Raw genomic sequence first — 14,297 nt, forward strand, 5'->3', positions numbered from 1 at the left:
TGATGGGGACGCAGCAGGTGGCCCTCCTGTGGAGATGTGCCCCGAGGGCTGGCCCGAGGCGGCAGCCCTGCCTTGGCCCTTCTCTTGTGCCGCCGCCGCCGCCGCCACTCCCATGAACTGGAAGGGGGTCCCGCACTGGCGGAATCGACCCCCTGCCAGGGCTCTCTGGACGGCGCAGCGCTGCGGCGCCTGCCTTGGCCATCCGCCCTCGTCCCACTCCCCTTCATCTCCTTCCCTCCTCCTCCTCCTCGCTGGCTCCCCTCCCTCCCCTTCAGCCACTGTCCCTCCTGGCATCAAGGCCCCCCCCCGCCCTTATCTCCTTCCCAGCCATCTCGTCGCTTAGCCTTTGGCCCCCCTCTCGCTTCCTCCTCTTTCTTCCTCCCCGCCGCTGCTGCTGCTTTGTCCTTGCTTTTCCTCCCTCCGCACCCCTCTTGCTTTCCCTGCGTCGTCGTCGTCGTCCTCCCTCTCGCCCGGCTTGTCCTTCATGCTCCTTTCGCACCTCCCCAGCCCTCTGGCAGGCTTAGCCGTGACCTCTTCCTCCCCTTCCATCCATCCCTGCCTCTCCCCCGCTTTCTTTGCCCTTCACTCCCACCCTCCCTCTTTCCTCCCCCCACCCTGGGCTCCGGTTTGGCCTTCCTCTCCCTCCCCCCGTCCTTTTCCTCTCCCTCCTCCCTCCCTTTTCTGTTTCCTTCCCATTCGTCCTGCTTTGCCTTTGCCCTTCCTCCTTCCGCGCCTCTCCTTCCTCCCCCCGCACCTTGCCCTTCATTTCGCTTCCTCCCCACCCTCCTGCTTGGCCAGCCCTTCCTTCTTCCTTCCTCGACCCCCCCTCGCTCCAGCCTCAGCCCCTCCCCGGGGCCTCTGGGCTCCTCCTCCTCCTCCTGAGCTGCTGCCGCTGCCGCCGCCGCCGCAGCAGCTGAGCTAGGCTAGGCGCGCGGGGACTGGCGTCTGGGCTGCTGCTGCTGCTGCCGCCGCCGCTGCTGCTGCGCCCGGGCGTCCAGCATGCGTCCAGGCAGCGGCGACGGGGTGGCGGGCACTGCAGCAGGGGCGGGCGGCTCGCGGGGCTCGGAGGACGGGTCGTCGGAGGCTTCGGCGTCGGCGGGCTCGCTGCAGCCGGGGCTGCGTCGGGGCTGCAGCATGGGCGGCCGGGCCGGCAAAGGGGGCTCGCCCAACGGCGAGTGCCGGCGCGGGGACGCCGCAGGCCAGGAGCCGCAGTCTCAGCAGCAGCCGCCGCCGCCCAAGGTCTCCTTCTCCTGCAGCGCCGAGGATGGCAGCGGCGGCGGCGGCGGCGGCTCCCCGAAGGCGGCCGAGGAAGGCGAGGGGGCCCCGGGCGGCGGCGGCGGTGAGGAGGCGTGCGGCAGCCAGGCCAGCTTCATGCAGCGCCAGTTCAGCTCCATGCTCCAGCCGGGCGTCAACAAGTTCTCGCTGCGGATGTTCGGCTCGCAGAAGGCGGTGGAGCGCGAGCAGGAGCGCGTCAAGTCGGCCGGCGCCTGGATCATCCACCCCTACAGCGACTTCAGGCAAGCCGGCGCCGCGCGGGGGGGCCCGAGCGAGCCCAAGGGCCCGGGGCGGTTGCCCCGGGGGAGGGAGGGGCGAGTGTCGCCTTGGCAGCGCCTTCGGGCAAGCTGGGGGTGCCTGGCCGTAAAGAGCGCGAGAGGGCCTTCGGGGGCAACTCTCCCGGAGTAAGTCCCTTGGGTGGGCATGAGAGGGCGAGCGGCTGAGGAGGAGAAATCACCTTGGCAGTGGTGGAGAGAGATCGATCCGGGGTAATTACCCCGGGGTAGAGACTTGTGGGAAGGATGAGCCGAGGGAGGGAGAGGCCAGCACTGCCCCATAGTGATTTGAGACAAGGCAGGGAGGGAGTGTGGACAAACTGAGTTAGTCTCCTTTGGGTAGTGATGGAGAGGGTGACGGGCTGGCCTCTATCCTAGCAGCTATTTCAGGGGGAGGAAAGTATCCAGGACCTCGCTCAGAGAGAGAAAACTCACCCGGCCCGGAATTTCCGGAAAGGCAGGAAGAAAAAGAAAGAGAGAGGCGGCAATCCAAGGTAGCATAATTGAAGGTAATAATGGATGGCTGTTCACTGCCTTTGTAGTGATTTCAGGTAACCCAGGAGGTGGGGAGGGCGGGAGAAATTGTGATCCAGGGTAACTACCTTGGGGTCGGGATGCAAAGAGAGGGTGAGCTGAGGTAGTGTCCTCAGGGTAGCAGTGGAGAAGGCTACCCTCGTGATTTCAGGCAGGATGGAGGGTGGGAGGAGAGGCACTCTGGGGAAGTTACCTTGGATAGTGATATGAAGAGGGGGAAACCTGAGGTAGCTACCCTGGATAGTGATATGAAGAGGGGGCAGTCCAGGGTAGCTACCTTGGATAGTGACACAAAGAGGTGGCAATCTGCGGTCGCCCCCTTGGGGTGGTGATGGAGGAGGAGATGGGTCACCTGCCACCCTCGCAGTGATTTCAAGCAAGGTGGAGATAGAGATCTGAAGTAAGTACCCTGGAAAGTGACTTAAAGAGAAAATGAGCCAAGGTAGCTTCAGGGGTAGCCACAGAGAGGGTTTTATTTATTTTTAGGTTTTTTACACCCTTTTCTGTAAAGAGAAAAAAATGTTACAAGTGGTGTGTAATACAAGTGAAAAACAGTCTTGAATCGGAAGAATGGAGTCGGAGAATGCTGCAGCTGATAGGGACCTCGGAGGGCTTCTAGTCCACCCCTTTCAGTGCAGGGAGGTGTGACAAAGCGATGGATTTGAATTCCCTGTTCCTGCCCTTCCCCCAAATCCTCTGTTTGAAAGCCTCTAGCAAAGGAGAACCCACCCCCAGCATCCTTCCCTGCAGCAGTTTTAGGCAAGGCAGGTGCAGAGTGGGGAGGAAAAGTCAGCAACTTGAGGCCAACTACCTGGGCGATGCTTTGTCCAATCAGCCACCCCATGGCAACTTTGGTCAAGGGGTAAAAAGAGCCTCCAGACTGAGATAACTATCTTCTTCTACTACTACTACTACTACATCATCATCGTTTATATCCCGCTCTTCCTCCAAGGAGCCCAGAGCGGTGTACTACATACTTGAGTTTCTCTTCCACAACAACCCTGTGAAGTAGGTTAGGCTGAGAGAGAAGTGACTGGCCCAGAGTCACCCAGCTAGTTTCATGGCTGAATGGGGATTTGAACTCGGGTCTCCCCGGTCCTAGTCTAGCACTCTAGCCACTACACCATGCTGGCTCCTATCTTGGGTGGGGGTAGTGGTGATGGAGAGCGTTTTGCCCTATCAGTGTGCCCCTACAGGGGTTTTGGGCCAGAGGAGACCTCCAGCTCTTGGAGGGGAGGAGGATGTGGGGATGTGAGGTAATGATCTCCTGGGGTAGTGGGTGAAAAAGGTCACCCTGGAGTGATCATCCACTCCTCCAGTGCTGAGCAGAGGGGATGGACTAGATAACCTCCAGGGTGCCCTTCCAGCTCTAATACTCTTAAGTCTGTGAAGGTTACTCTGGAGTGCTGGAGGGGGAATAGCAATCCTGGAGGTAGGTAGTGCTAGAAGGTGCTCAGAATAGTGTGGTGGGGAGGGGGGGGCTCCATGGACCGGGGTGGGGGATAGATAGTTTTTCCTTCCCCTGCATTAGGAACACCCCCATTGGGGGACCCCCACTGTAACGATTTGGGTCTTGAGAATCCGACCTCTGGGTTGGTGTGCTTGTGACCACCTGAAGTAACCTTGGGCTGGTGCATCAGGCGTATTGGAGTCGACGTTCTGACCTGTAATAATTTCAGGCCAGGAAATGTTGTGGGGTGGGGGGTGGGGGCTTTTGAGGGGGACGCAAGGTGACCTTTGAAATGCAGGGGGATGGGCTTCCCACCAAGTCATTTCAGGTGATTCAGGGGCTTTGTTTGGGGTGTGTGTTTGTGTGCTCTTAAAATGACTTTGCAGAAATGGAGATGTCCCCAGGAGGAGCAGAGGCTAAAGACGGTGCTTGCAACTCTAGGTACGATAGGAGGATAATGTGGCAGGTTGCAGTAGTCCAGTAGAACAGCCGGGGAGAGTGACCTGAGGTCATCCATCCTTCTCTACTGCAGTCTCAAGCAAAGGAGTCCCAGAGTAATCCTGGGGTAACAGGGAGTGGGAGAAGCAGGCTCATCCTCGCCTTCCAGCAAGTCCTAGTTATCCCAGGGTAGCGTGTCTGTTTATCCACTCATGTCCAGACATAGGAGCATAGGCAGCTGCCATATACTGAGTCAGGCCATTGGTCCATCTTGCTCAGTATTGTCTACCCAGACTGGCAGCAGCTTCTCTCCAAGGTTGCAGGCAGGAGTCTCTCTCAGCCTTGTCTTGGAGATGCCAGGGAGGGAACCTGGAACCTTTTTCATGCAAGCAGGCAGATGCTGTTCCCCGGAGCTATGGCCCTGAGGGGAATAGCTTACAATACTCATACATGTTGTCTCCCATCCAAATGCAAACCAGGCCAGACCCTGCTTAGCAAAGGGGACAATTCATGCTTGCTGCCACCAGACCAGCTCTCTTTCTTCCCCTCTTCTCCAATGGTTTCTGGTACAGTCTCTTAGAGAGGGTGTGTGTGTGTGTGCGTGTGTGTGCCCGTGCGTGCAAGAATTTTGGGGAATCCCATAAGGTAGGGCTTCTCCTGCTGGGGTGCCCAGATGATGTTGAACTCTAGCTCCATTGATATCTGGGCACCTGAGCTGTAGGAACCCTGCCACAGATAGTGGGGGATGGAAGATAATTATTTCTAACTTTTCAATGATTTCAGGTAACCCAGGGTTTTCTTTGGGATGGCCATCAGGATCCTACCCCCAGGGGGGTCTAATACCTCAGGTCAAGGGTGGTGTGTGTGTGTGTGTGTGTGTGTGTATACACACTTGTTTGCAACAACTCCAACTATCTCACATATTGTGTTAGGCTGCATCATACCTTGGAGGTACCAAATCCTTTCCATGTAGCTGGTAAGAAGGTGATGTTTGCAGCAATTGTAAGTGGCCTATGATAGGAGACTAGGTGTAGGGGTCACCCCATGGGGAATTGTAGATTGCAGGCCTTTGGGGCAGGAAACTATCTTGTCATTCCTTTGCTCTATGAACTGCTTTGGGAGTTTGGGTTTGTTGGGGGGAAAGCCAGAATATAAACACTCATCATCATCATCTATAGGGGCCCCAATGAGGACGTGTTATGCTTTATTATACTTGTAAGCTGATTTGGCAGGCAATGGAAGGAAAAGTGGAATGTGAACTTAGCAATTAAAAAAAAAGGAGCATCTATAGCAACTCCAGGTAATCCCAGCGGCTGTGGGTGTTCTAAAAGGACTGCATCCATTTGGGGCATCCTGGGGTTGTACGTTTTTCAGGGTGGGGTGCTGAGTCACCCCACCAGAGCCCTTTGGGGTCCCTAACCGCTCCCAGTAGCAATTTCAGATATGTGGTAAGTGGGCATTCATGAGAGAAGGGTGGCGTGGTGTCCTTACTTGGGTTTTTGCATTGTCGGTGAACACAGAGTGGGATTCAACGCAGAACTCGTCTCTTTGGTTTTCCATCCATGGAGGAACTTTGGGTCCAAATAACGGGGGATCACTTCTCGTTTAATTCGTATGTTGCAGGGTGGGATATTTGCAGTGGCAGGAAAAGAAGGGTCTGTTCTCAGTGACCAGCTATTTTGGGAGCCAGGGATGCTCTCCCAGTGCCTCTGATTTACCTGGCCGTTTGTGGTTGATGACTGGAAGATGCTGGAGCTTCTTCCCACTTGCCTGTGCCCATGTGCGGCAGCAAGGCAAGAGTTCAGAGAGGGTGCTGTTGATCCAGCAAAAGGCTGGTGCCTACTAAAGGTGTGTTCTAGCCAGCAGTAGCCCCACCCCTTCCTAGATCACCACACCCACCAGCCCTGCCTAAGAAGAGGTGCTTGAGCTGACCTCCTCCTGAGTAGGCCTATCCAGAGAGAAGCCAGGTATCTAGGCAAGCTCCTGAGAGCTCAGAGGTGATGGAGGGGTTCCTAAGGATGGGGCTGGAGCCTTGCTGGGGGCAGGGAGCAACAGGTTCCCAGAGCTCCAGGAATCCTTCAAAGGGGTGACTGGAAACTGAGTGTTGTCACTGAAATTGGGTATCCAGGCTGCCCACCCCCCAACCGGCAAAATAGAGTTTCTAGGTCAGAGTCCCGTGAACCCTGCCATTTCTGCTGCATTAGAGAAAAGCCATCAGAGTTTGGGGGCTTTGGAGAGAATGTGGGGTACATTTTTAAAAATTTCCTTCAACTTTGTAAGCTGCTTTTCCAAGGCAGTGATGCTCAAAGTTGTGTGCTCTCCAAATCATAAAGCAATTTTTAAATAAGTGACTCAATTAAGCAAATTAACACCACCGTAAAAAACCAACCAACCAGGCACAGTAGAGCTACAGAATCACTCAGAGGGAGAACAAAACAAGAGCTTTGACCAAGCAGTGGGAAACTGGTAGTGAGGGGACCATGCAGATTTCTAGGGGGAGGGAGTTCCGCAGGCTAGATGCCATTCCCGAGAAGGCCCGGCCCTGCCTTGATAAGGGAGGATTGACCTGAGAGGGTGGAAAGGTGGAAGGCACAGTTTTTCTGGAAACATTAAGGAATTCAGAGTGATGATTTGTGGGGGGGTGTGTGTGAATTTTGGCCGAATGACCCCCACATTGAGGTCATTGGGACTGGATTGTTCTGTGCTGGAGGCAGATATTTAACAGCTGAAGGTTGGATTATGTGCTTTTTTACAAGGGGAAGCTGGGCTGCAAGGTTCCCCCCAAATTAGTGTGCCTTCTCTGTCTGATTGCCTCCTGTCTTCCGGTGATTTGGAGGAAACAAGATAAAGGAGGCCTGGTCCGGAGGGCACCTTGAAATATGTGTAGGGAAGGGGAGATGCTGCTGAGAAATCAAGTAGCCTTTCCCCCCATTTTTTGGTTGCTTTGTGTATGTGCTTGTGGGGGGGGACAGCAAGAGATTAACCCCCCCATTTCTTGATTGTAGAGAATCCCCCCCCACTAGGATGGATCGGGGAGGCATGTGAACCCCCCCTTGCTGGGAGAAGTGGGGGGAAAAATTCCCTGCTGAGTTGGCCTTGAAGCAAGGACGTTGCTGCCGGTTCCTTTGCTGGCACAGCAGCGGAGGCGGGATAGGAGACGAATTAAAAAATAGAACTCATTCGGTTGCAAGGCGAATCGGAGCTAGCGGGAAGGAGGAATGTGTGGGGTGCGTGGGGAGGGAGGGAGGGAGGGAGAGGCGTCCCCTTCAGATTGTGCAGAGGTGCCTGAGAGGACGCTCCCCTCTCCTCTTGCCCTGCACCCTTGAATTTTGCTAAACTCTGCTTGTTGGAGGAAGCAGCCCCCATCTCCCCGTTTCGAGCTGCGACCCGGTGCGTGCTTCCTGGGAGTCATCTCTGCCGAATGCAGCAGGGTTTGCTTTCAGGCTCAACGCGCATCGGTTTGGGCTTGCATCACAGTCCATTGCATGCAGATGGTTTCACTCCTTTATGATTGGTGCAGGCCTATCCCACCATGTAACTCGCGTCCGGAGAACGCGAATGCACATATGTAAGTCCATCACAATGCGAGGGATGATGCCGATGCCGAAGGCGCAGAATAAAACCGATTCCATAGCAAATGCATGGAAATGGACCTCTCAGCATCAGTTTCACATAGGAAGCTGCCATATGCTGAGTCAGACCATTGGTCCATCTCGCTCAGTATTGTCTTCACAGACTGGCAGCAGCTCCTCCAAGGTTGCAGGCAGGACTCAGCCCTATCTTGGAGATGCTGCCTGGGCGGGAACTTGGAACCTTCTGCATGCAAGCAGGCAGGTGCTCTTCCCAGAGTGGCCCCATCCCCTCAGGGGAATTATCTTACAGTACTCCCATTGAATGGGAGTGGTCTCCCATTCAATTGCAAACTAGGCCAGATCCTGCTAAGTAAAGGGGACAATTCATGCTTGCTAGCACTAGATGGTCCACCCCTCCTGTATTCTACCAAAGACAACCACAGGGCTCTGTGGGCACCAGGAGTCGAAATTGGCTTGATGGCAGACTTTACTTTTATCACTAGACCAGTTTATCACTTTGTCACTTCTTTTGAACCAGTTTCTCTCTAGTGGCCTTACAGTTTGGTGGAGGGGACACCTTGCTGTCTTCACCCCCTCCACCTCACCTTATGCAGGTATGTGTACAGACTGCATCTGCATGGCTTGAATTTGGAAGTGGCCACATTCCTAGCATTGTTGCTGGGTTTTAAGAGGGGGGGGGAGAGAGAATGTTTCTGCTTGCCTGCTTAGAAACCTCGGATGATTCAAGGGAGGGATGGGTCTGTTTACAAAGTCCTATGATCCCAGTGCAGTTTAGTGGTTGGGGTAATCAGACTAGGACCAGAGGAACCCAGGTTCAAATCCCCGATCGGCCGTGAGACTCGCCGGGTGACCTTGGACCAGTTATTCTGTATCTTGACCTACCGTGCAGGGTTGTCGCGAAGCTAAAAAGGACGGCGTGTGTATGTGTATCCGTGTGTGCAGATAATCTTCTATTATTGTTCTCAGTGTCTTCGGTTTTAGGGTTGAAGCTCTGCCTCTAACCTCAGATATGCAGGGAGGTGGCTTGCACTCTGTGCGGGCTCAGGAACCTCTGTTCTTTGTCATGATTTCATGCACTCTGACACTGAGAGGGGAGAGTGTGGTGTTGGTGCTGGCAGGCTGCTTTGATGGAGAGATGAGCTGTATCCTCCAGGTACAAATGTTAGTCCATAGAGGATCAGAATGTTAGAGTGGGAACAGGTGTTGGAGGATTTTGGTAGCTGAGAATGTTGTCTCCAATGACTCGAGGTCTATGCTCAGTTTTTAGAAGTTGTGTATTTTAATTACTGGAATGGCACCTCCTGAAATCAGTGTGTGATTGTGGGCTTGGCTTCCTCAAAGATGTCTCGAATCGGTCTGCATTAGAATATTGAATTGGTGCAACCCTGACGCCTTGCTTCGGAAATCAACTTCCAGGTATTGTGAGAATAAGAGACAGGGCTTCTCAGATGTGGGTCCCCACTCCCAGATGACATAGGACAACAACTGCCACCATCCCTAGACACAGTGGCTGAAAGGGATGATGGGAGTTGTAGTCCAAGAGCAAGGGGGATGATGGGAGCTGTAGTCCAACAGCAGCTGAGGACCCGAATTTGAGAACTCCTGTCATAAGAGTTTTCCTGCTTGGTCCAACCAAAAACTCGTCTACTTCAACATTTGACCAGTTTCTCCCACTAAGCCCATAAGCTGAGCACGGAGGTAATACCCTTTCCCTGCTGTCCCCTCCTCAGATAGACTACCTTTGAACATGGAAGGGAATATTGTTAGACCTCTCCCCTCTGTCAGTTTGTCTGATGCATTCTGGAAGCCTCTTAAACTACTGGCTGTTGCTCGTCTTGTGGCAGTGAGTTTCACAGGCTAATTGCACCTTGGGTGATGATGATGAAGTATTCCCCCTCATTCACATCCTGAACCTGCTGCTCATCATCTTCCTTGCTTGGCTCCCAAGCTGTCAATTCAAAGAGAAGGTGGAAGTTGTAACCAACAAGGCATGGGCTCTTTGGCTTTGATTGTGAAAAAAGCCATGTTTTTGGCTGTTAAAAGTTTATTAGTAATCTGCTAGTAATCTGCAGTGACAGATACACACATTCTGGACAAGCTGACAGCTTCCACAGCACTCATGCAAAATACAATCTCCACTTAATTCATTTCCCTCTAAAAGAAAATCACAACAATTTGTATTTTGTAACATCTACATGAGAAGCTTTTAAAAATTTCCGACTGATGATTTAGAGAAGAGAGCCTTACCTTAAATTTGGGAAGAGAATGGCTCTTCAGCTGCTGTTGAACTACAACTCCCATCACCCCCAGCTATTGTGGATGGGATGATATCACAGTCTCCTTAGCCTTTCTGAAACCTCTGATTCAGAAGCCCCTTTGCCTGTCTGTATTTAAGAAGATAAGAACAGCCCTGCTGGATCAGGCCCAAGAAGGCCCATCTAGTCCAGCATCCTGTTTCACACAGTGGCCCACCAGATGCCTCTGGGGAGCCCACAGGCAAGAGGTGCGTGCATGTTGCTCCCTGCAACTGGTATTTCTCCTGCTGTTTCTCCTGCTGTTTTCCTGCTGTTGCTCCCCTGCAACGTATTGAGAGGCATCATGCCTCTGAAGCTGGAGGTGGCCCACGGCCACCAGACTAGTAGCCATTGATGGACCTGTCCACCATGAATCTGTCTAAGCCCCTTTTAAAGCCATCCAAGCTGGTGGCCATCACCACATCCCATGGCAAAGAATTCCATAGAATAACTATGCACTGTGTGAAAAAGTACTTCCTCTTGTCGGTCCTAAATTTCCCATTCTTCAGTGTCATCCTTATGTCTCTCTCTCTCTCAATTTTTTCCCCAGTGGCAAGTTTTGTGATTTTTTTAAAAACTAAAGATAAACTTCCTTGCATGTGGTTTTTCTCTTCTGGAATGAAGCGTGGTTTTTGAAGTATGATTTTAAAGTAATATCTTCCGCAGCCAATGATATGCATGTTCCAAAGGCAGCCGAGTTCGTGGTGATAGCGTTGCTTTGAATTTTGCTTGCATTACTAAGCAACACCACTTTTAGGACTTGATGTCAGAAAAACCCTTTCAGATCTTGTAGTAGAGGACAGAATGTCTTGGTATCTGAAGCCAGGAGTGGCGTCTGGGAATCGGCCAATCCTATCACTCTTGCGACAGGAATCCTCTGTCTTGCTTTTGGAATCCTCCATCTTCTGCATCCACAGAAATAAATGGAACGATGTTTGAAAAATACTCACAGGCCATTAGGAAATAAAACATAAGCACCTGAAATCGCTGAGTGGCTTAGTTTTCTGAAGTCTGTGGAGCTCCAGGTGAGAATTTGGAACTGGAAACTATAAATCTTTCAGACACTGATTGGCAGAAAAGCTCAAATTGTCCTGGAGTATTATCAAGGACATATAGATTACTGGGGTATAGCAAACCAGGGGTTCTGGATAGCTGATTTTCTATACTATGAGTGTAGTACTCTGTGACCTGTTCTCATCCAATGCTTTCTTTCCCTAGAGCGTTAGCTGTCATCTGCTGAGTCAGATCATTGGTCCGTCTGGCTCAGTATTGCCTGCTCTGATGGGCAGCAACTCTCTGGGGTTTCAGATGGAAGTCTCTCTCTGATTGGACCTGGGGCCATTTGCATGCTAAGCAGATGCTCTTCTGCAGTCCTTCCTATAAAAACAAGTTGGAAGCTGCTTTATACGAAGTCAGACCATCAGTCTGCGTAACTCACTATCATCTAACCTGGCTGGCAGCAGCGCTCCAGAGTTTCAGGCACAGAAAGGGCAGAAGAGCATAAAAGAAGCCCTGCTGGATCAGGCCCAAGGAAGTCTATCTAGTCCAGCATCCTGTTTCACCCAGTGGCCCACCAGATGCCTCTGAGGAGCCCACAGGCAAGAGGTATGTGCATGCCCTCTCTCCTGCTGTTGCTCCCCTGCAACTGGTACTCAGAGGCATCCTGCCTCTGAGGCTGGAGGTGGCCTATAGCCACCAGACTAGTATCCATTGATAGACCTGTCCTCCGTGAATTGGTCTAAGCCCCCTTTGAAGCCACACGTGAACCTCCCCCCTTATCCCATGACTGCTTACTCAAGGGCCTTTGGTGGGGAACTCTGTCAAGAGCTTTTTGGAAGTCCAAGTATGCTATGCCAACCAGATCCCCTTTATCCACATGCCTCTTGTTGACACTCTCAGAGAACTCCAAAAGGTTAGTAAGGCAAGACTTGCCCTTGCAGAAGCCATGCTGGTCTTCCTTCAGCAAGGCTTGTTCTTCTATATGTTTAACGATGTTGGCTTTATGCTTTCCATCAATTTACCCGGCACAGATGTTAAGTTAACTCGTGTGTAGCTTCCTGTTTTTCCTAATCCTCCGTGGAGATGCCAGAAATGGAATCTGGGACCTTCTGCCACTGAATATTCACCCCATCTTCAGCCCTGCCAAGTTCCCCGGGGTGGGGGATGGGGTGGGGTGGTAAACTCCCCAGTTCTTGCAGTCATGCATTTTCAAGCAGTTCTTCCCCTCATGAGGACCAGAAGCATGATGCATGCTGTTTTTTTAAAGCATGAAAAGGTATATTCCAATTTCTGAGATGTGGAGGAGCCATAGTCTAGTGATGGAGCATCTACTTTGAACCTGGGACCTTCTGCATGCAAACCCTGGCAACATCTCTAGGTAGGGCTGGGAAAGACACCTGTCCGGAGTTGGGGAGGGATGTTGCTAGTCCGTGCAGGCAATACTGAACTAGGTGGTCCAAGGATTTGAATCGACATAATGTTTAGGGGAATCTATATAGTGGCTGCAAACAAATGGATCAAAGAACAAATCAATCCAGAATTTTCACTTGAGGCACAAATGACCAGGCTCAAACTATCATACTTTGGAGACATTCTGTGAAGACCCAGCTCCCTTGAGAAGTCCATCATGCTGGGAAAAGTTGAAGGAAAGAGAAGAAGAGGACGACCAGCAGCAAGGTGGATGGACAGCAATGAATGCATCACGGAGAGACCTTAAAGGCCAAGTGGAAGACAGATCATCCTGGAGAGAATCTATCTCTGTGGTCGCTAAGAGTCGACACTGACTTGACGGCACTTAATCAAGCAATCAATCAATATAGTGGTAGAGCTTTCCATGCAAAAGTTCCCAGGGTCATTCTCCTCATCTCCCGGTAGGGCTGGGAAATATCCTTGTCCAAAACCTTGAAGAGCTGCTGCCAGTCAGTGTAGACAGTATTGAAAAAGAGGGACCCAAGGTTAGACCCTGTAAGTGGCAGCTTTGTGTATTTAGGGGGAACTCCATGCATGCCGAAAGTCCCAGGTTCAGCCCTTGGCAGAATCTCCAGTTGGGGCTAGGAAAGACTCCTGTCTGCAGCCTGGGAGGGATGCTGCCAGTCAGAGGAGACAATACTGAGCTCTGTGGATAAGTGACTGGACTCAGTAGGAAGCAGATTCATCTGTTCCTAGATGGACAGAATGAAATGGTTTGCTTTTAGGATAATGAAAACACAAGAACAACCTTCCAAGAGGTCCATCCAAGGAAAGACCTTACCAGTAGCTAGGCAATTTTGCCCCCATGGGAAATCTACAAGCAGGCAATGAAGGCGAAAGCCCTTTCTTCTTCCAAAATCAAATCTCTGTTTCCCAGGATTCCCAGGGATGGAGGAGGGCAAAGCAATTATCAGAGGGTGGAAATGCTTTCCATGCAAGAAAAAACTATTTGATGTGTGGATTTTTAGCCTAGGTAAAGGTCTATAAAACAATTGCGGGGTGGGGGTGGGGGAACAGAAAATTGTCTCCCACCCTCATCAAACCAATACTAGGTCCCCCCACCCCATGAAGCTGATTAGTGTTACATTCAGGACTGGTAAAAGGAAGCGTGTCTTCACACTGTGCCCAATTAACCTGAGGAACTCACTGCCACAAGATAATGGTGGTGGCCACTTGTTTTAGGTGGGTTTTGACTAAAAGAAGGCATGAAGGTCTGTATTTAGATGCATGGGCTGAATTCCTAGACCAGTTTGCAACTTGAAGGCACATGGTTGTGCAGAAGTCCAATGCTCGTGGTTAGCATTATAAGAACAGCCTTGCTGGATCAGGCCCAAGGCCCATCTAGTCCAGCATCCTGTTCCACACAGAGGCCCATCAGATGCTGGTCTTGTAGTAGCGAGCATGAATTGTCCCCTTTGCTAAGCAGGTTCTGCCCTGGTTGCATTTGGATGGGAGACCACACGTAGCACTGTAAGATATTCCCTTTAGCGATGGGGCCGCTCTGGGAAGAGCACCTGCCTGCTTGCATGCAGAAGGTCCCAGATTCCTTCCCTGGTGACATCTCCAAGATAGGGCCAAGAGAGACTCCCGCCTGCAACCTTGGAGAAGCCGCTGCCAGTCTGTGTAGACAATACTACTGAGCTAGATGGACCAATAGTCTGACTCAGTATCTGGCAGCTTCCTCTCTTCTTACGTTCCTGTGTTCCTGTCCTCCATGAATTTGTTTAAGTCCCTTTTAAAGCCACCCAACCTGGTGGCCATCACCACATCCCGTGGCAAATAAGCTTGGATACCTTGTACTCCCCTGCCAGCACTGCAAATATATCACAAATGTTTTGTTTTTCGTTTTGCTTTGTTTTGCTCTTGGAGGGGGGAACGAACTGATAGGGAGGATTATATTTCGCACTATTTATGCAGGATATATCAACTTTTTCAGGACGTGTGTGTTTGTAGTTGCTTTAAAGCCAAT

The 14,297-nt window shown here is 51.8% G+C and overlaps 1 protein-coding gene across 1 annotated transcript in view; it reads left to right on the plus strand.

Annotated features, from left to right (window-relative positions):
• The first annotated feature begins 528 nt into the window (after positions 1-528).
• HCN2 (hyperpolarization activated cyclic nucleotide gated potassium and sodium channel 2) overlaps positions 529-14,297 on the plus strand; it is a 69,344-nt gene continuing 55,575 nt past the window's right edge. The window contains exon 1 of the mRNA XM_053292170.1: positions 529-1,517. Coding sequence (XP_053148145.1) covers positions 1,000-1,517 — 518 coding nt within the window. The 5' untranslated portion in view covers positions 529-999. The remainder of the gene's footprint in view (positions 1,518-14,297) is intronic.

Source organism: Hemicordylus capensis, chromosome 2 (genome assembly GCF_027244095.1).
Source record: "Hemicordylus capensis ecotype Gifberg chromosome 2, rHemCap1.1.pri, whole genome shotgun sequence".
In the NCBI taxonomy this organism is placed as follows: domain Eukaryota; kingdom Metazoa; phylum Chordata; class Lepidosauria; order Squamata; family Cordylidae; genus Hemicordylus; species Hemicordylus capensis.